At 39.0% G+C, this 22857-nt stretch overlaps 1 protein-coding gene across 3 annotated transcripts in view; it reads right to left on the bottom strand.

Annotated features, from left to right (window-relative positions):
* Positions 1-22857, bottom strand: part of hdac7a (histone deacetylase 7a) — an 88519-nt gene that overhangs the window by 45181 nt on the left and 20481 nt on the right. For 2 of the 3 annotated variants that reach the window (XM_042492530.1, XM_042492531.1), the window contains exon 2: positions 19145-19213. In XM_042492530.1, coding sequence (XP_042348464.1) covers positions 19145-19213 — 69 coding nt within the window. Of the gene's footprint in view, positions 1-1984; positions 2049-19144; positions 19214-22857 lie in introns of those variants that run through there. The other variant, XM_042492532.1, reaches the window with a different exon arrangement.

Below are 22857 nucleotides of genomic sequence, written 5' to 3'. Positions count from 1 at the left end.
TCATGGTCAAGATAAAATTCAATATCTAGTTAGATGATTTTTTATAAAGATACCTATTTTTACTGTGGCTGCAATTTTGGGATCCGGGAGCTTTGTTGAAAACAATCCAGACAAAATGAAGCACCAGCCAGAGCAAATGTTCTCATTGTACAGCTTAACAGTACACTAATATACATTTCTGAAAACATTTGAGGTGAAAAATAGGCAATGCAGTATCCGAATCTGACTGAAGTTCACCTGCAATGGTTGACATGATTGACAGCTGTGTAAGAGACTCCTCGGCTTTGATTTGTCGTTTTCTTTCAAACACTGTGGTTTCAAAAAATGCCATTAGAAGTACTGTGAGAAGAAACATCTTTTTTATGGACTATTTGTCTCGTGATCTTCTGTGCAGATGTAGAGAGAGTTTTATGACAAAAACGTATTTTTTCAAAAGTTACTAATTGTAGCTTAGGTCATTTAGTCTAGAAAATGTATGGAGATTAAAAAAAACTTTCACAATGTCCCACAGAGCCCAGGGTGTTGAGGTGAAGTCATGAAATTGCCTCTTTATTGCTACCAAAATCAAATCAAAAAGGCAAAGATGTTTATAAGAACAAGGGAAAAAGAGCAAATCCTCCATTTTGAGAAGCTCAAACCAGCAAACGTTTGGAATATCAATAAATCACTTGCACGATCAGCTGTTTGTCAGGTATGTTGGTGAACACTGTTCTGTTGATTGTCTAACTGAGTAAATGGCCTAATGTTTCAGCACTGAGTATCACTCTTTTGGGATAGCCAACAAGCTACTAATAGAAATTTACGTAATTAACTGGCACCAGATTGTACAGTTGTATATTGGCTTCTTGCCATTCCTCACTTCCTGATTTTGAAAAGCAAAAAACATAACTTTGCTGAAAGTGCATTTTTAACCTTCCTCTAGACAGTTGCCTCCAATACTGCCCACATTTATCATAACATGAGGTTTTCAGGGATTTGTCTAGAAAACAGACAACGGCAAAATTACTGCAGAGAGTTCTCTTGAAACAGAACAACAGACCCTCCAGGACAATTTGTTTGGGCACTTTGCTAAAAAGATGATTTTGCAAAGTTGTTTATTTGACCTAAACAATCAAAGTAAAAAACTGATGTCAGTGCTTAAAACATTTGTGTAGAAGTGCAATCCACCACATTAACATTTAAGATGTACAGCAGCTTTCCCATAGGAACAAACCAGTGGAACACTAAACAAACCCAAAATAGCACAATCCCAAAACAGACACAGCTACTGTGCAATAACACACAGGTCAATGTCAGTGGCCTCCTGCAGCCGATCCCACAGTGGATGTTCTAATTCACATTAAAGGTGCATTTCAGCTCGTCATCTGTGCAGAAGTCATGACATGCATGAGAGAAAGCATAGTATTATTAGTACATCAGGTGTGTGCATGTGTGAGTGCACGGCAGACAGGGAGGACTGTGAGTGTGCAGGTTTCTGTGTGTGTGTGTGTGTGGGGGGGGGGGGGTATGGGAAGTAATGGAGGAAGGTTGATGTATAATGCAGCACGGGTCCAGTTTCCTAAGTCCTCACTGAGTTTCCATAAACATCAAGGCCACTGTCTGTTGGGTCAGCAAGCTCTCTCTCTCTCTCACACACACACACACACATCTCTAACATTGTGTTGTTGTTGTAATAAGTGTAGCAGCGACAGAAGTGCAAGAAGAGTCTCAAAATAAGTGAAACAGACACAGAATGAATCAATTAACACAAGAAAAAAACCAAAAAAAAATCTCGCTCTCATCTTTGTGCTAGGTTTGATCATCACAGTCTGTCACACTCACCAAGACGCACCACAGAAGGCTCCCAGTACGCGCTAAGATCCAAAGACTTTGACACAACAGGTTTCGCCTCCCATTCACAAGATATAAACGTCAACAGAAACAACAAAACTGCACACGTGCACGCAAAACACATAAAGCAAACCATAAAGTCAAAGGCACATACCCGTGTTTGTCTTGTAAATATCCGGCTATGTGAAAAACCCCAGTAGCACTTCTGCCTCAGCCAGCTCACAGCAGGATCTATAATTAGACTGAGAGCTCCACTCCCCTCCAGTCATCTTTTACTGTCGGCCACATCCTCTTTTCTTTAACTCCTTCTCTTTCTTTTCCCTCCCTCCCTCTCTCTATCTCTATTTGTTGGGGCTGTCCGACACCAAACTGTCGATTTCATCATTTCATTCACACTTTAGAGGCGCCATGTCTGGGGTGCATCTGCAGACTACAGACAGAAAATGCTTTTTTAAAGAGTTTGAACTATTTAAATGCTGTTCAGATTAAATATAAGACAAGCTAAATTAAGAACAAGTCAGCCTGAAACTAAGAAAAGGGTTAGAAGAAGTTAATATGATGCAAGATAAGACTCCTAATAACACCGTAGGAGGCACTTTAAGACTTCTACACTTTTCAAAGACCTTGTTGCACAACAAGAACATTTCATCCCCTACTCAAGAAATTGTTTAATTGAGACACTACAGCCAGTGATGACTGTCAACACTTGCCAGGGCAGGATCTTTACAATCCATCCCATAAACAACAGGGATTGTCACCATGGTAATGGGGGTGGTCAGGCCGGCAGGAAGTTGAGTCTATAAAAACACAACAATGAGAGAACCAGGGTGGCTTCCTGTTTAAGAGCTGAGTTTAGACTCCCATTTCCTCCCCTCTTCTCCCCCTGCTGTTGTTGTGACGCTGCTGCCGCAATGCCCTCGAGCCCTACGGCAGTAAACTTGCCCACTGGACAGCATGTTCAGATGGTAGACCAGGACAACCATAGCTTCTCTGACAAACCCAACCCAAACTCACCCCTTTCTCACACACTCACAGATCAGTGTTCTGCTCCTCTCAGTGTACAGCTATAGTGAAAGCTCAGGGCTTTGACACCCATTAACAATTCGGATTAATGACTAACAGTGGCCCTGAAGGCAACACACTAATGTACTGAACACACAATCACTCACAAAACACACCCAATACTGGAACATGGAAAACTACTAAGTAAACTATTGACAATCTGGTTAAATTGTGTTTCATCTATTTCAATTGTTTGTGGGACTGAATGGGCTTTAATGAATCTTGTATAACTAAGGTAAGTCAGATCTAAGAGTAAGAGTAACTTTACTATAGTTGGCGGAGCCTCAGGCATAATGTTTGTGAGTAAAACAACTTGTAACATAGAGATGCTAAGGTCATTGCAGGTGTCTCAGTCACTGTTTGTACTTGTACTTCTGAAAAGTTTTACACTATGACTAATAAAAACCACATTATAGTGAGCCAGGACACTGTGATGATGTGACCTATTTGCTGCTGGCTGACCAGCGTCATGTGATGGGAGCAAAGTAGCAGGTAAGGTCATGTAGTAAAACGACTGAAAAAAGAAAGAAGAAAAGTCTAAGCGGTAGAGTGGTCAAATAAACACAGGACTTTGACCCATGAGACCACTGTTCGTGTCCCATGTGAATCTAGAAGTCAGTGCTGAGTTATTTCACACTACATAAGTGCATGTACTGTTTCAACACAAACAACGTCCAACCAAGATATCATACAAATTGTTATATGAGGATATATTTACACACTATTTAAGGAATAAAAGCCAATTTGAAGAAATGCTCTTGTTCCCAGTCTTGCCATGAGTTAGATCAGAAGCTTTTTTTTCAACTGTCATGTCTGTACGCTTGAAGCTACAACCAGGGAACTGTTAGCTTAGCCTAGCTTATAGACTGGAAACTGGGGGAAACAGACAGCATGCCTGTGTAAAAAAAAGATGCCTCTCAGGCCCTTTAAAGCTCACTAATTGGCACAAAAATTATCATTTAAGTCATATAAACATGAGACTGTAACAAAAGTTGGACTGTTTTTTGACCAGGCACAGTGACTTCCTGGAGCCTTGTTGTCATTATGAAATTGATAAGCCACCCTAAGCAACCACAAAAACTGAACATTTTCTTTACATTTTTTTTCACCTTTGGATAAAGCCAAACAAGCGCTTCCAGTCTTTATGCTAAGCTAAGCTAAGCATCTTTGGTCTGGGGCTTCACATATATCAGACAGACATTATATATAGTGTTACTCATCCTCTCATCTAATTCTCGGCAAGAAAGAAAAATGAAAATGTATTTCTCAACTTGTCAACCTATTTCTTTTAACTTGCCATAATATAATAATGCAAAGAGTTTCCTGTGTTTGTCATTGTTGATTTTTTTTCCCTTTAAATATATAGCAGAATGCAGACACAAAGGATGTCTATGGTCGGTAACAATCAGTGCTAATCACACCCTTTCCCAGCATGGGTCATTTCAGCTGACTGTCACTGATATTGCAATGCTACAGTAAGCTGACTTCAGTTTTGGGGAAGTGTGGCAGTGCGATGTTTCTGCAGGGATCACCTGTTAATCAAAATGTTTGCAGCATTGTGAAAATCTTTCCTCTAAGATTTTCAGTTTAATGACATTACAGCAAATAAACGTGGCACTGTGTTTTTTCTTCGATCAACCTTGTTGGGTGTTGCAGCTCATGATGACACTCAGTTTTTCCCTATCAGTCTAAAACAGTAGATACAGTCAGTGTCTAGTCATCATTAAGGGGCATGGGAGGGTGAAGTCAGGAAAAGGTAAAACGATCCATTTACCAAGCCTGTAAATGTTAGGAAAGTACGTTTTTTAAACTCGTAGCAAAAACACTGGTTTATTACTCTAGATATGATTAGTTACATTTACAATTAGTACCCTATAGCCAATAATGCTATGATGTAATAAACATGTATCTTTTAGTGATTTAGCACTAACATCACTCCACGCCATTAGCCTGTTTTGACTATGTGCTACCATGATATAATTGATTTGCAATCTTCCGAACTACAAGACCAAAACTTTTTTTTTTTTACCAATGGCTAAACAATCTAACACTGTTTGGATAAAGCATTCCTTTTTGTTTAACCAGAAACATCCCTAAAATGCTATTGCCAAACCCACCAGACTCCATTTAAATAAACTTTAATTTTAGCTTGTACAAAAGCCAACACATTTTCAAATCTAACTGGGTGAATTAGGGTTATTTCAACTAAACCAGAGTTGGTGATTGTTGGAACAGTAAAAAGACTAACCAAGATGACATCTTTGAGTTTCATTATGTTTCTGTGGACGATGAATGAAATGTGTTTCACATTGAAAGACTTACTGTTTATTTAAATGAAGTCTGGTGAGTTTGACAATAGCGATTTCCGGGCTGTTTCTGGTTAGACAAAAAGGATCCTTCTCTTTGACAAGAAGGTCTATTTTTGCAGGGATCCTTTTAATAATCTTGTCATACACTCTGAGCATGTCAGTGGCAAAAATGAGCACTTCTAATGGACATATTTTGGCGGTGCAAACATGTTCTGAGTGTTTACAGTGCAGCCTGGCGCTGCTGACCTCAGTACTCTTACTCAATACCAAACCAATTCTTAAAAAATGTTCCCATTAGAGACACAAAAACATAGAAAAATATGTTGAAAAACACCCTTTAACTCAGAATTTTTTTTGATGTGCAGAAAACCACACAGCAAATCTTCAGCATGGTAGCAAATGCTTTGTTTTCCCCCTATGCGTAAAAGGGTGTGACTCTTTGTGGGCGTTCCCATAAATACCGACTGTATCTATGATCTGTTATCCTGGAATTGTAAGACTCATCACTTCCTGTGGACCAAAGCAATTTCCTAGGAAAGACTAAAAAAAGACATCTATAAATTCCAGGAACAGTTTTTGATTCATTTTATTTATATAGCGTGATACACTGCTGTTTCATACCAATCAGTGTTTAGTGCAGAGAAAAATAAATTTATTAATATTATTATTACTATAATAGGGTAAAAGGTGCAGGAGGTGAGCGTGTATTCACTTGAAAAAAAATCTACAGAGTTGCTAAATCAGCCTTGCACAACACAGGATCTCTATGAATAGTCTGGTACTGACAGTTAGGATCACATGCTCTTTACTCTGGGAGCTCTCTCTCTCTCTCATCAAACCTCAATACTTGTGCAGAGCCAGTGGAACCGTGTGCACAACATCAGATGTAAAAAAACAACAGCATTCATTCTTACACTGGATACTGATTGGTTTAAAATCCGGATTGTGTCATTTTCATGCATTATGTTAGAAGTTCAGTAATTCTGTTGAAGGGAAATTAAAAGGCTTTTCTAGACAAATAATGTGTTAATAATGTTAGTAGTAAAGTACACAAAAAGTATAATTACTAGTCTGGTACCTTGGTTCAGGTTTCAGGTTCCATATTTCATAATAACATGCCACTTCTTTTTATGAAGTCTCTGATGCCTGTCTTTTTTCAGTTATTTTTAAGTATTTTAATCTGCTTTATGACATTCAAAAGTCAAATTCATTAGTGTTCCCTCTATCACACTCCACCTCTTTTCATTCCTCCTCGTCTCTCTCTTCCTTTGCTTCTCTGTCTCTCTCTCTTTCTCCACTTTCGATCTCACTGACATACTCATTCCTTCTCCAACTCATCTCCCTCTCTCGCTAACTCTTTCTATCTCCTATCTGTCTTTCTCCCTCCTTCATCCTGAGGAATCCACAGCTGTCACTCCCATTCAAAACCTTTCCTCTTACCACAGCAGCTGGCCAGACTGTGGTTTGTGTGTGTGTGTGTGTGTGTGTGTGTGTGCGTGTAGACCTGCCTGCCCCCCTACAACTGTCGCCAAACTATTTCTGTATTTATGGCGTTGCTCCGTTGGTGCATACTTGAGTGTTCAAGTGTAAATGGTAGTGTGTGTGGCTGTCGACAAGTCAAGAACTACCCTCTACTGTGTGTGTGTGTGTGTGTGTCTGTGTGTCTGAGTGTTAAGAATAGCGAGATGAAGACAACCCTCTTAAGTGAGAACATTTTGCTTGTGCTCACATTTACAGAGGGTTAAGTGAGGACACAAGGGGCATCTAAATCATCCACGTGTCTGTTGTGGATCTTTGGCTTTATGTGAGACTTCTTTGGATGATTTTATGTTCTTGTGATGTACAGAAAAAAAAATCCACCCTCAGATGCTCTCATACTCCCCACAGCCATCTATCATGTTTAGTACATAAGTACTATCTTCATTTCTTTATACTTTGCTATATTTATCTACATTTCACAGAGGGCATTTTGACAACACCCATGCAGTGGCTGCTACATGCTGCACTTAGTCAAAAGCTGGATGTTCTTACATCATCTCTGTTCAAACAAGTAAAAACTATTGATGAATGATTCATTGATCACTCACAGATTCACCTTTTACAACCACTATGATCACCATTTTTTACGCCACATCAGCACTACTTTACAGTTCTTTTAGGGTTTCTTCCATGGGGAAGAACAAGATTAATGCCACATTTCTATTACATGGTTTGGCTTTATTAACCAAACAGAGGAATGTCTGCACTTCCATCAATAGTATAGCATTGTTTTGCTGCCTGCCATTTTTGTTTTCTAATTTGGTTTGAGTGAATCAGAAAATGGTGGCTGCTGTTGATGGTAGCTTGGCAATCCATAAATGGCGGGTGTAATTTAATAATAATTTTATGAATTATGAAGTGTTTTTCGATTTCAATCTTCAAGTTTTTTCTTTTTCAAATACAAATGTTTTCAATGCCAATGTTTCCTTTTTCAGTTCAGGTTTTTTTTTCGATGACAAATCATATTTTCAATGCCAACAGTTATTTTCACTGTTCTGGCCCCATATATAATCACCTGAAACAAAGAATTGTTGTGATTTTTTTTCCAAAGAATGAGCTGTTTATATCTACAGGGAACAGGTCCTCTTCCATAGAATAAGCCATGTTGTACCACCATGTCTCTACAGTAACCCAGAAAGGACAAACCAAACACTGACTCTAGAGGGTTATTCATGTTTTTATGTTGAAGTGAAAGTCACTAGGTTCTCCTAAATGCTTAGAAAGGTAGGGGTATTCAGTTTGTTGCACTCTACAAACTCACCACTAGATGCCACTAATCCTCCGCATTGGTCCTTTAATAAATTCAAGTAGGGCTTTGGTTTAGAGGTCAAGGCAAACATCTGGACAAAATTGATGTCTGACACACAAGCATTCACAAGCAACTATGTTACTTTTAAAAAATTACAGGTTTCTAAATTTGTCTGCTCTTACTTCTTCTCAAAACCATTTATGAATGTCGTGCGAGCTCGTAAAAGAAGAATCTCTGTAAGCTATTGCATCCTGCTCCACTTCAAATAAGCAGGTGCTTAAGGATTCCGCCAGGTCTGCATGCCAACAACAATACACCCATTTACATAACTCACACACACAGGTTACAGACACACACGCACATAAACATTCCATGTGTCCCTGTCATCTTTCGCTCAACCTGGTGTTGCAATCTGCCTGAAGCTGGAAACTTTACAACAAATCATTCATCACGCACAGACACACTCACATGAATGAGTGAACGTGAATGCCTGTCTGTCAGAGAGCAGACACCAGGTGTGCTGTCCTGTTTGACAAACTACAGTGAGTCGTCCTCCTGCTGCACAGACAGCAAAGGCAAAGCTAAGAGTTCCCACTCAGGACCTCATAAACACTCTCATCTCTGTTTCCTGTGTTTAACACTATCTGCTGAACCAGCCAAAAACTGTAAATCTGCTGTGTGATTGACAAGTGATCTATTGGATCTCACCCCGCTTTGCATCTTCAATTAACTTATTCTGACAACAAAATTCCTCTCTTTAAACAGCCATGCTTTGAATCAGCTGATGATCTATGCAAACATATTTATTGCTGCCTGTAGGTAAATTCTGTTTTTGGTGTCATCCTCCATTAGGAGGTCAGAGGTTACAATCAGTTACAAACAGATGAGCTGAGGCTGGAAGGCGTTGACTGCTTTGCCCGTGGACACTTCAGCAGTGTTAACACGGAGGCTGGATTCAGCCCTCTCTGTTTGAAGTGCTTGCAATGTCTCCTCGCTTTTAATACTAAGAGAATTAATAAAAAAAATGTATTCAGCTACATGTTAGGTAAAGATATGTTCACTATTACTTTTGTTTTTCTTTTTCAAATGTACATAGTAATTCTTAAAAATATTTTTTAAATGTTGGAAATAAAGTATATTCAAATTCAAATCATTGCAGCTAAAAGAATAATTGTTTTATAGGGATGAATTGATTTATCAACTGAACATGCATTCCTACTGTTTTAATATCTAATCATGAATGTTTAACTCATCAGGAATGTTAAGTTTTATGGAACACCAGACAGGAGTAAGAGCTGTGGAAATGCCCTTTGGCAAAGCACTGTTTCCTCCAGCTGATGCAATACAGCTGCTCAACAGTCAACAGCAGCTCTGGTCATACTGGGCAGTTCCCAGCAAAACCTTTCATCAATCAGCAAAAACACTATACATAAGGTGTAAACATAAGGTTGGAAAAGACCTGCTTTAAATGTATTTGCTCAGTCAAGCTCTCAAGTATTTTCTCAGAACAAATTATTTTCCCTGCGGTGTCGGTGGACCTGAAAGTGAAGATCTTTGAAGTTTGATCTACGCATCTTCAAAAATTCAGGATGACAAATTAACCTGAGTATTTCTACAAATCTGTCAAAGCTCTCTTTTGCTCCATCACGCTCCTGCTTTTCTAAACATCAAACACATTCTCCACATTTCCCAACACAGATAAAGCCACTCAACGCAGCAGCTCACTCAAAGGGATCTCCCCCCTTTATCTTTGATAACACACACACACACCCATCAGATGCAGTTACAATACACTCAAAGGGCACAGTCACACTTCTTACTTTGAAGACAACATCGGATCAGGCAGACAAATATTAACGCCATACAACTGTTAAGTGTCTGTGTTTTAATTTTTTCTCACAAATTCTTTGCAATGCTGAGAGGGAAATGATTTCACATGAAGTGAATGATCTTGCTGGTTATCAGTGGTGAAAACAGTGAGTCATGAAAACAGTGGTGACTTGGTGACCGATGCTCTGCTAGCCTGTGGTAGTGGTTGAGAGATTGGTAGCTACAATCTGCAGCAAAGGCTTTTCTGCTGATAAGAACAGGAGCAGGCCAGCTTATCTGCTTTTCCTGCTGAAGCCTCAGTCTACCATGCAGACAGGATAAATTTCGATTTAACTCAGGAAATTAAACACAAAATGAAGCTATTTAGCAAACTGACTGTCTTGTCAATAAAACAAAAAACGTATCTTTCCTAACTATAAAGACTCATCTGCACAAAAAAACAGGATGAATCTTAACCCTTTGAACTTGAGTAAATTGGTTTGATATCTTTCCAAAACATGGTGAGGAAGTAACATCAACTTGACAAGACATGGCCTAAAAATTCGCAAAAAAAAGTGAAAAAATTACTTACTTAAAATAAGCACAAAAAAGTTTCTTTAAAAAACAGCAAAAAAAAAGAGAAAACATGTATTTATTCTATATATTTATTCAAATAAATTCTGTAATATAATTTTAAATATAAAATATTGTTTTTTTGCACATTTTTCCTTTTTGCATTTTTCTAATAATCCTCCACTCTTTTTTAAAACTAACTTTGGGATAATTTTCTCCTCACCATTTACCCATTTCTTGCAATTTTTGGGAAGTTGGTCATTGCCTTTTTTCCTCATGTCAAAAAGGGTCAAAAAGCAAGCAAAAGGCATCCGAACCCCCAGCAACATTGGAGGGTTAAAATGAAGGCTTTTTGGGTGTGTGAACATAACCTCTTGCGCTGGCTGACTGCCAGAACAACTAACATGGAAAAAATATGGTTCCTGTTGCAACTGCAAAAGGACATTAATGAACCAAAGTGTATGTGTGAAAACGGATTTGCTGACAGGAGTCTGACATCTCCCAACGTCTCGTACTTCCCTTTCTTATTTTCATACATCTTTGGATCTCCCTAGGTCTATCTCTATATACTCTGGCAATCTACTATTTTTGATTCCTTTCCTTTTTTTTTATCTCTGTTCTTTCCTTGGTAAAAGTTAAAGTGTTCCAGGAAGGCAGCTTCATGAATATGCACAGTCACACTCGGCTGTCTGCACGGACAACAAAGGAAGAAGACATTAACATTCCTGCACATGCTCTGCACTCTGGTCAAGGATGAACACACACACATACACAGGCAAAAAAAGAATCTATAGGCTAAATAACACAGTCATGGACAAACTGTGAAACACTGATACTGAAACACACAGACGGGTGTCCCTTTAACAAACACTCCTAGATGCAAAAAGAACATTTTCTACATTTACTTTCTTTCTGGCATCACCCAAAGTCCCTCTTTTGCCTCCAGCTGGTTCAGAATGCAGCAGCGTGGCTTCTTGCTGGTTATAACAGACGACATCACATCACCATAATTCTGTCTTGTGTCCACTGATTCCCAGCAAGATTTAAAATTAATTTTAAGATCCCACTTTTTCAGTAAGTTTGCATTTGTCCCCAAGCTGCCTAGCAGAAATGTTGAACCCATAAGAGCCAGTTCACAGCCTCTGATACTCAAGTGTGGCCTTTCTGACCATTCCAAAGTCCGGGCTTCAATCTAAAGTTAACTGTACTTTTGCAATCAGGGCTCCTCGGCTTTGGAACAACCTGCGTCAGGAGATGAGGCTTGCAGAATTCTATTAAATCACTTCTCTCTCCTTTTTTTTATAAAAAAAGATGTATGATGAAAAAGATCAATAATCACTTATAGCTACATGCAGGCAACTTGACACAAGGGACTCCAAAAAGAAATAGCATGTAGTAGAACCATAGATTTAACTCTGCACATATTAAGTGACCACAACCAGACACAATAATTATTTGCTACCAGTCGAGTATTTTGATTTCCTTCCATTTGCCAGGAAAATGTAGCAGACATGTGCCAGATGTTCTACGTATGATGCCACCCGTGTATTAGCAAATGTCGGATGTGTCAATACAGGATTTAATGGGTAAAATTATTTATTAGATACAGGGAGGAATTACCTAAAAAAAATCTGACTTTGTGCACACTTTGCGAATTTGACTGAGAAGCACAGTGAGCCTGCGTGCTTCTAAATCACTGCACGTGTATCACTGTGCATCTCTTATACTTCCTCCTTGTGATTTTGAACCTACTCTACTCGGCACAACATCTACAGCTACTCCCCAATCTTTCTCACCTCTGTGCAATACATTTGTCTGTTTTCTGCACCGCTTGTGTGCATCTGTCTACACACACACACACACACAAAACCTCTGTGCACACACTCACAAACAGACGCAAAGACAAACGTTAAATAAACATGTATTGTGTCTCTCCTTCTCCACTTCACTAGGTTGCTGAGATTATCCTGAATCTGTAAACATCACTGGAGACCATTCATCCCATACACACATTCACAGTCAAATGTAAAGGCAGGAGTCTAAATTATGTTTTGATTGCACTAACAACGGGCTATCTGATCTGATATAAGTGTCAGTCACCTTAGTGATCTGAAGTGAATGTTAGCTGTCCATTAATCTCTGCTGCGACTTAGGTCGGAAGATGTCAAAATACGACGAGGAGACTAGTTCAGAAAACTTGTGATTATTGCTGGGATTAGCCTTTGATAAGATATAAAACTGTCATGTAATCTATGTGCATTAATCAGCATTTCTAACAGAGCTGCATGTGTGAAAAAAACAGAGCATCAAGGTTTCGTTTATTTACGTTTTAATCAGGATTTAGATGCTTTCATTTTCATGGAGGCATCTAAGAATTTCCTTCTCGCTGTATGAGTAAAAACAATATTGGCCATCCCCTAATTTATAGATTACTTTTGCTACTCTTTACTTAACAGCACTGCGTACCACCTGGGTCTGGTAGAAGTCATTTGGCAGCTAATATAGTCATCCCTACCCAACAGCGTTGCCACAGAAACATTGTGCCCACCCTCCAATCTCCCTCCAGCTCGCCCTGGTGAGTAAGTAACTTATTTTTGAGCAGTAAAACCCCTATTGTATTGTTGACTTTGTTATTGCTGTTAGCTCTGTTAGCAGTGTCAGCACAGCTGGTGGTGCTAACATATAGTTCACAATACTGAAAGTGCTGAAGTGTTGAAAGCAGCTAAAATTAGGCTGCTCAAAATTAAGCAGCTTATTCATTGGGGCGACCTGAGGGGAGGCTGGAGGTTGGGCACAATGTTTACATGCAAATGCTGTAGAGACTATATTGAAAGACAGACAGCATGACAGTTCCCCCGAACATCTCAGCCAGCGCCTGGTGTCTGGCTGCAGTACAGGTCATAAAGCCTGCCCCCTCTATGTTAGTGATACATAGAGGGGTGATCATATAAGTTTTTCCCAAAGATGGTTTCTGTCATTTAAGGTAGTTCTCATCCCCCTGATGTTTTTTCAAGTGACCACTTTCTGATAAGTTTGGTTTTAATGAGTTTTTCAATTCGACAAAAAGAAGATTTTTTGCCATGATTGGCAGGTGTGTGTGCCAATCTGTGCGTGAATACTCAATGGCGCTGCTTGCTGGGCCGGTGTTTCGGTGGGAACTCTACAACCACCAGATCAGTGCTGCCAGACTCTAAATGATGTCACCAGTGCAAGATCGCAGTGGCTGTATGCCAGATATTTTGACTTCACCTAGGCATAGCAAGGATGCTACGCAAGGAAGCATGCGTCATTCACAGGCCCTACAGTTTATGGTGTTTCCACATGTTAACCCTGCTGGTCAGCTGTGTGTCAGCAAAGCCAACAGAAAATAAAAGGCAAGAACATACTTCACAAAACACTGAAATTTCAACATCTCTAAATGGATAGTGCTTTGTAATGTAGCATGAAAGCTCACTGACGCAACAGAGAAGCAGCGTGAAAGAAAAGATCTCTTGTATTTCACGTCTTTTTTTTCATTTTATTTTCTTGAAAATTAACCAGTTAGTTAGTAATTCATGAGTATCGGCTTATCAAAAGCATAACTCACATAAAACAGAAGTAAATGGTACAACACAAAACACTTGAGACTCAAAATGCATATTCAGATCCAAGACTTTTGTTTTCAACCCTATTCCACTTTCATAAACCTTCTACTTTGGAGCAGTCCGAGGGACTGAGGTGAAAATTGAATCCCCCCTCTCCCAAAATGCCACAGGAATAAACCCTTAGAAAAATAATTCCATCAACTTCAGTAAATGGGATTAAGTGTGTCTATGTGTATGTGCTTGAGTGTGTGAAAGAGAGAGAGAAAGAGAGTTGTCCCGAGGGGTTTGCTGACTGCGGCTGGAGGCCAACGAGAGACCAATTACCCAGCTGACCACAGCAAGGAGCCTTTAGCTCAAAGGTTAATACAACAGAAATTGATTTGACACACTACTAAAATGTTAAGGACAATGTTACCTCGGGCCAGCGTGCGCACACTTACACACAAACCTCTCTGTCCCATTTACACTAAATAAGTGCGGGCTGATGCTGAGAAACACACAATTAACAGACATGAAAAGTACTACACTGCACACACACACAGTGCCATGGGCCCCCTTGGAGGGTATTATATAACATTACCCCTGACATATCAAGTGATTTCATGCACCTCGAGGCAGGACAATTGGGCCATTTGTTCAGCAAGTCAAAAATAGCCGCCTCCTTCATTGCCGTCTACTATTACTACCATTACTACCACAACTACTGCGCAGTTTGTGTCTGCACTATGTTTTGGCTTTAAGGGGCCCCACAGTTCAAAATGACCACAATATATTTGCCGAGGTTAATATGGTTGTTGATCAGTACAAATAAGTCAAACCGTTTTTGTGGCCAGCTGCTGGGATTTAATGACTTTATACTGCTCTGGAACAAAACCGCTACACACACACACACACTGGAAATTCAATACGGAGTGTAATTTAGTGTTGAATAAATAGTGTAGTAGCTGCAGCAGTATTAGCATTCCAGTATGTTGTTTAGTGACATATTACCTATGTGCTCAATAAAGACTGAACCTGTTGATTAAATGGTGAAGTGAAAACGGGTTACTCAGACGTATAAAGAAGTGAGGAAAATAAGTGGAAAAAGGAGGAAAAAACATTAAACCAGAGTTACAGTTCAGCAGAAGCTCTATGGAATAAAGCTTTCTTAACCACTCACTTCTACTAATTACAGCATTTTGATTCTACCCCCAAAATATAACATTTTTATAATTTTTTTCAACTTGTTTTGTATAAAGGTTTAAGATTTGACAATGATATGAATATACTTTAATATTAATCTAAAAATTTTAAAATGTGAAAATCCAGCTCTGTGGGGTTATTTTAAAATGATTTGTGTAATAAATTTTCATTAAAAAATTGAAATGCATAGCCTACATACAAATATTCTAATATTCTATGTTCTGAAGAAAAAATTAAACGTAAAGCTTAAAATTTAGTAGTTAGTAGAATTTAGTAGTTCCAGCTTTTAAAATGTTGATATTTGTGGTTTCCTTAATGTTCTATCATACTGGCTATTTGGGGGGTGTTATACTGCTGCTTGGACAAAACAAATAATTCCAATATGTGAATTTAGGCTGTGGGAAATTATGAGGTGTTTTTTTCACTATTTTTTTTTTACTTTTTAAAGGGACAGTTAACCCCTACATCAAAAATACATATTTTCCCTCTTATCTGTAGTGTTATTCATTTAATCTAATTATTTTAGTGTGAATAGCAGAGTGTTGGAGATAGCAGCCCTAGAGATGTCTGCCTTCCCCTGATACAGTATAATGAACCTAGATGGTACACAGCTTGTGGTCTCTCAAAGAGCCAAAAAATACATTTGAAAAATTCAACAGCAATAACTCTTTCCAGAAATCATGACCCAGTTACTCAAAATAATCCACAGACCTTGTTGTGAGCAGTTTCAAGTAGGAACTATGTTCTTTTTTCAGAACTAGCCTACACCGACTAATCGAATCGAATGCACTAATTGGCAAGAGGCTTGTGCTCGCAACAGCATAAAATGTAAACATTAATGGCTTCCTCCTCTGCTAAGCTGTAACATTAGCAGGCTTAGTGGTGGTAAAGTAAGCTAGCAGTTGCATGCTTCCTTCTGCACAATGATAAAATTGGTGGGTGTAGTTTGGTTGAAAAAAAATAGTTCCTATATGAAACTGCTCACAACACGTTTTGTGGATTATCTTGAGTAACTGGGTTATGATTTATGGAAAGACACAATGCTGTTGAGTTTTTCACATGTATTTTTTTCTGCTTTCAGCACCACAAGCCAAGTGCCATCTAGTTCCATTATTTCGGAGAGAAGGCAGACATCTTTACGGCTGATACCTCCAACACTCGGCAACTCGCACTGAAGCAATTTAGACTGATAAATAACACCACAGGAAAGAGGAAAAAATGTGTTCGTGATTTAGGGGCAAATGGACCCTTTAAAGTCAAATTAATGAGTTAAATATTATAAATAGAATGGACAGATTATTCAATACTAAAAATAATTGTTATTTCAGCCCAAATCACATGTATACTTCACTGTGTGCATCCTCCATTAGTTCTTTTCATGATCACTTTATCAAACTCTTCTTTCTTCAGCTCTGTCATTCATCACAAACTGCTCACAACAGTGACAAAAAGAGGCAGAGCGCCCAGATCAGCTGATCCTAGTGTTGTTTCAAACCAGGATCAGGAAGAGGATATGCGATCTCCACTGCAGCTAATACAATCGTGCCTGTTGTTATCTATCCCTACAGTTTCTCCCCACTGTATTCAGTGAGCCAGAGGGGTCAGAATAAAAGACATACAAATATTCAGAGAGGGAAAAGAAAACACGGACAGAAAGAGAGTGTACTGTAAGAGAGCACAATGCATGTAAAAAAAACAAGCATTGAAGTCTTTTTTGAGGGGAGTTTTAGGGCGAGTTATTGGGTTAAAATGGGAGAAAATACATGGGAAGAAATCCTGGTGGCCTGCAGGTCTATTGCAGCAGCACTATGTAGTTTTAAAAGGCTGTTTTGAGCTCTAGAAGCTTTTAAAATGGTGGTTTTACACACATCTGGCTCAGACTGCTGCCACCTTAGATTGTTAACCTCAAACTTCAGAGACGCCTGGCATCAGGGCGCTGCGCCCAACACTGAAAATGGTTAATTGTGAGGTTATGCATGTTTTTGTGTGTGTAAGTGAGCAGAGAAAGATTAGAGAGGAAGACAAAGGAGAGAGAGCCAGTGTCAGTTGCCCTGCGTGGACAACACACATGTAACCGGACCCTACAGCCACGGCCATGACCTCACCGGGTTTTTCCACAGGCATGCATACACACACACGCACACACACACACACACACACACACACACACACACAAATGGAGTACATAGCGGTGCCCTGGTTAGCATACAGTCAGCGGAGCCTGGCACAGCGAGAGCCGGCTCCCATTCAGAGAGTCATGCATTGTAATCCTACACAGTGTGATCACACAGGCATGCTTCACAGTGCAGAATGCTAATCTAAATGAAAAGGCAGGACACAATGAAACAGGCGGGTGACTTGTTCCTGAAGGGTGGAGCTAATGCATTTTGATCTCAGGTTAAGGAAGAAACCTTGGAGAGTTTCCCATGTGAGTCAGCACTAACTAAGCTGAGTGAGGGGAAGCAGAATGGAGAGAAATCGGTCATAAAGACATAAAAAATGCTGCTGTCATGATGGAAAATCATAGTTATTTTAACAAAAGACATACCCAAGATGCCCACGTCATATTTTGTTGTAAAGTTAGATTTTTCTTAACGCAGGGTGAGATAAGTGTATAAGGGTGAGGTCAGGTTCATATCCTGTATCTAGCAGTAATCACTGTTGACATTTGCATTGTCTAACCATGACCACATTCAAATAAATGCAACAATAATGTGACGAATGAAAAACAGTTGCAACTGAAAATTTGTGGGAAAATATTTGTTGGAAATAATAATTCCAGATGTTTCTAATGTTTGTTCAAATTGCGTAAGAGGACAATTTGAGAATGTATTTTGTTAGCACTTTGAGCACCACAAGCCGAGTGCCTTCTAGGTCTCAGCTTGTGCCAGACCACAATAAAAGGCACAATCAAGGAAGTAAAAGTGAAATTAGTGAAGTAAAATCTGCTTCTGCATATTAGCTCTAGTTTTACATTTCCTGCAAGACTAATAAGAATATAGGATTAAATAACATAAAAAAATAACTGAAACTCAATATTTTTTATGGCAGGGTTTCCCACACATTCATTTATTCATCATCAATTAAAACATCTGCTGCCGCTTGTTTTCTATTTTTGGAGGTTGACCAAGCCCTGTCGAAATATAGGTCCATATACCGTTGGATAATACAAACTACACTGTCAGAGAACAGAGTGTACTCAGTGCACAGACGGAGCAGCAGAAGCTCAGTCAGAATGAAAGTGAGGCCTATCTGTTTAGTCTGCTGGGTCTAAAAGTGTGCATTCACTCACAGCAGCTGCTTCTTTTATCCATCAATCTGATCTGATCAGCACTGAAGGGATCAACAGATCAATTATCCACAGTGCGTATTACAAACTGCTGCTGAGGAAAAAAAGAACTTGTGGAGAGCTCCGCCTGAACTAGTCCATGAACCCGCAAAAACCTTTGACATTTGAGGGGGGACACAAAATGATACAAAGGGACACACACACATTAAAGGGAAAAAAAAGATTGCTGTCCACACCCCACCCCCGTTGTCAGTTAACAGTACATGTATAATTTGATTCTGTGGGAAACACCGTGTTCCCCAGCAAACCATTGAAAAAAACAACATTTTGACACATAATAAACTACACGTCTGCATGACCTGCAGCAAACCAGATTTCTAAACCCACACGTAAAAATACAGCAGGCCGACTGCGTCTTTCCAACTAGGCCAACACCTGTTCTGTACTTTACTGTGCTTCTCTGAAAATCAAACCGCTTAGATCATTCTGCACTGGAAAAACTGCTGTCACCCAGACTGTGTAATGTGTGTACGCTGTTAAAAAAAAAAATGTTGTAAAGAGGACAAGATGTTGTCCTGAGGGGGTTGACTGCAGACTGGCAGCATTTTTCCACATGAATGTTTCTGCACTGACTAAAATATTACCGACCCATAACACGACCGCTTATTAAGTTGCACTTGGTATTTAGTGCATTTTCTTTAGAGGTTAAAAGTCCTACCTGCCACTGTGTGAAATATGTTGTCCTGTCTGCTTGTCCTTATGATATTGCCAGAGGTGCTGATTCCATCTGTAGAGACAAACAGAGAAATAAATGAGTGATATGCAGCTCATATACACAAAATAAAACAAAAGTAAATAAGCAAATGTTAAAAAATGGCAGCTCTGAACTACAACCAATGGCTATTGCTTCTTTAAAATTCTCTTTAATACTGCGAAAATAACTGCAGGACACCATAAACTGTCCCAGAGAAGTAGTTGCAATTCCTACTAGCAGCCAACACAGGCACATAAAAGTCATAGATGACTTAATGCTCTTTAAAGATTTATATTAGCAGACTTGGCCACCTGATGGGTGCGGCTTCTGGGCACAATATGAGCTGCACCTGTGATGTAAGCCTAAAACCACCAGGTCGAATATTTGACCCAGATTTTAGAAACATCACAAAATGTATATAGCAGTGGTGGCTGGGCCAGCAGAATTAAAACACATAAATGTGACGAATTAAGTAGAAAAGTGTACAAGTCTGCGTATGTTTTTATGGGGGTTTTTTTTTAAATCTAAAGAATTTTTCTCTCACCCCACTGATGTGTGTGAGGTAGCAGAGGTGTATGTGTCTGGGGGAAGCAGGGGTAGGGCTGCAATGGTATAATATGGTGATTTCATAGCACGAAAGCACTGCATTTTAACAGTTTAACTGTATAGGCTATGGTATTACACAATAATCATTTTTATTATTATCAGTTACGGTGACACTCAAAGGAAATTAAAAGAGTAGGGGTATAACTAAAGTGTGAAACTATTTTTGAAGAATGGAAGTATGTGTAAAAAGTCTCCCTTTTGGAAAAAAAAAAAAAAATATATATATATATATATATATAGAGAGAGAGAGAGAGAGAGAGAGAGAGAGAGAGAGAGAGAGAGAGATTCTCTGTCCAGTTGTATTTTTTTTTTCACCATACATAAGCCAATGTACACGGTATGCAACGCTGTACATACCACGGTATACCATGAAAGTGGCAGTAGTGGATTAATTACTGAAAAGCCATATTTGAGTAAAAGAACAGATATCTTACCAGATAAAGTCTTGGGTAGAAGTTAAAGTCACTTTTTAGAATATTACTTGAGTAAAAGTCTTCTGGCATTCATTCTGGAATTGAGTATCAAAAGTAATTTTAAGATATTAAATGTACTTAAGTATTGATAAGTATTGAAAATAAGAGTGCAAGTAAATGCTGATAACACACACGAGAGAAATGTATTGTAGTAAAAGTAGCCTATATAGGAAATGTAGTGGCGTAAAAATGAAAGTTGACAGAAATATAAAAAAAAAAAGTTAAGTACAGATACTTAAAAAAAACAACAACTCTGCAACCCTCACACCCTCAATATTTAGAACATGTGCATTTATCCTCTCCCAGTAACAGAGTAGCCTTCTTTGATTTTATTAGGACATTTAAATCACAAAGTGACACATAAAAGGCGCAGACTGGTACAGACTGCACCTCATAACTGATTGCACCAGAATGTAGGGAATTATGTGTTTGATACTCAAAATGTAGGACCCCCCCCCCCCCCCCCCCCCCCCCCCAAATCTTCATAAGTGCACCCCTACTGAACAAACTACGCCCCTATAAAGTAGACGTGACCTGTTGCTGCTGATGCTGGTTTACATCTGAAAGCTCGGGTCAAACAAAAGGGTATATAAGTATGGTGTGTGCCTCACAGATTTCAACGAAACCTTAAAAAATCTGTTTACGAAAATAACCAAAAAGTGACTGACATTTCTACAGGTTTCTACAGCGAGTGTACAGCACTCGGTATTAGGGTGACTTTAACCCACTTCATTACACTTTAGTTTGTATGATTTTTTTTAAATAAAACGTCGTGTCTATGATAAATAAGGAGTCAAACTGCCTTCAAGGTAGCCCCAGACAAGCATGTATAACTATAAGAACGCAAAAACAATTTTTCAGAGACAAAATGTAGTTTAAAGATACAGCATTTTTCAGTTTTCCGATAAGATTTAAAGTACTCCCTGACGCACTTTTCTGTGCTCGCGAGCAATTAAAACAGAGCAAACACCTGCGCAGGTACTAGCCATATCTGTTCTGAGCAGTGCAAAAGTCCCATACAAAAACAGCACATTTTAAGGGCACAGTCTACGAACTTCCAGCTGTTCTCACACCAAACTCTGTCTACACCAGTGTTTTCCTACCTTGAAAAGACAGAACTCGCTAACGCCTAACAGCCTCTTCAAAGAGTCACACTCCGAGTCACTTGAAAATAATCCAGCTAAACAAGTCCTCGTGCATCCAGGAGAGCGAGAAAAAAAGCCTGCCTGGAGGTGATGGTGAGCTCCGCTGCTGTTGTCAGTAGACAGTACAGAGGAAGAGGAGGAGGAGGAAAAGAAAAGAGACTTATCGGAGGCAAGTTGCAGAAAAGAAAAAGTCCGGCCCCTCAAAGTCCTGCCCCCACCCCTCCGCTCTCCTGCTGACAGAAATAGCAAGCAAGGCGGGCCCCACCAAAAATAGCCTTGACTTCACACGGACCTTCAGGACTATTGTTTTCCTGCACCGAGTGACTCCCATTGGGTGCACCCTGCAACCAATCCGAGCTCGGCTTCTTTATGAACTTCTACAACAGTATTAAATTTATTTTCAGTGTTGGGACTCAAATTAAAATAATGGGTGCTACACTGTGGCTCCACCTGCTGACAAAAACCTCCAGCCAGCGCTATTATGGCACCAAGGACAGGGATGGGATTTAGGGGATCTTCTCACCCTCCAGGGGCCCTTGGTCCCTAGGAAAAACATGTACGATTTTAATTTCACTTTTCACGCCCTTGAATGCTAGGATTAAACTTGGCATATTACTTTTTTTCTATTCTCTCCCAAAGTTTGTGTTCATAGTTTACATTGAGCATAAGCGAACTGGTTTGATTTCCTCCAAAACCATTAAGGAAAGGCAATGAGCAACTTAAAGCCCCCCAAAATCAGCAAAATATTAGTTAAAAGTTACCTGAAATTAAAAAAAGAAAGAAAAAAGAAAGAAAGTAAGAAAGAAAGACAGAAAAATAAAAGTAAAACAAAAAAATTGTGTTTTTTTTTTCAAAGCAATCATCTTGTTTGAAACCTGAGCCATCTGGCTTGATTTCTTTCAAAAACATTGTTTAAAGGCAGTGAACAACAAAATAAGAAATGATCCAAAGAAAAAAAGCAATAAATGAAAAGTACAAGAAAATTGCCAGAATTTTTTTTTAAAGAAAAGAAAAAAACATTTAAAAAAAAACAAAAAAGAAGGAATGACTGCAGAAAAGTGCTTAAAAAATATTATAATTTTGTGACATAATTTTAAATATATAATTATGATCTTTATAAATATAGTTCTGTAATAAGCTTATTTCTCTTGAAATTTTCCCTGGCTATTATAGAATAATGTTCTAAATCTTCTTATTTCTTGCAATTTTGGAACATTTCTTACCAAGTTGCTTATTGCCTTTTCGAGTGTTTTTGAAAGATATTGCACGAATTTGCTCAAGGTTCAAAGCTTTCAGTAATTTTGAAAGGCATCAGGAAGCAGATGTCCCTCCAGGTTTAAAAGGGTTAACAGCCTGGGAGAGGCATCTGAACGCAGCATGTCCAACTACATTTTAAAGGGTTCGTCATTTTTATGAGTGAAATGTTTTCAGAAATTACAAACAGCCAGTGTTT

Source organism: Plectropomus leopardus, chromosome 8 (assembly GCF_008729295.1).
Source record: "Plectropomus leopardus isolate mb chromosome 8, YSFRI_Pleo_2.0, whole genome shotgun sequence".
In the NCBI taxonomy this organism is placed as follows: Eukaryota; Metazoa; Chordata; class Actinopteri; order Perciformes; family Serranidae; genus Plectropomus; species Plectropomus leopardus.
The sequence above is the reverse complement of the archived record's forward strand: the minus strand, read 5'-3'. Positions and strand labels throughout refer to the sequence as shown.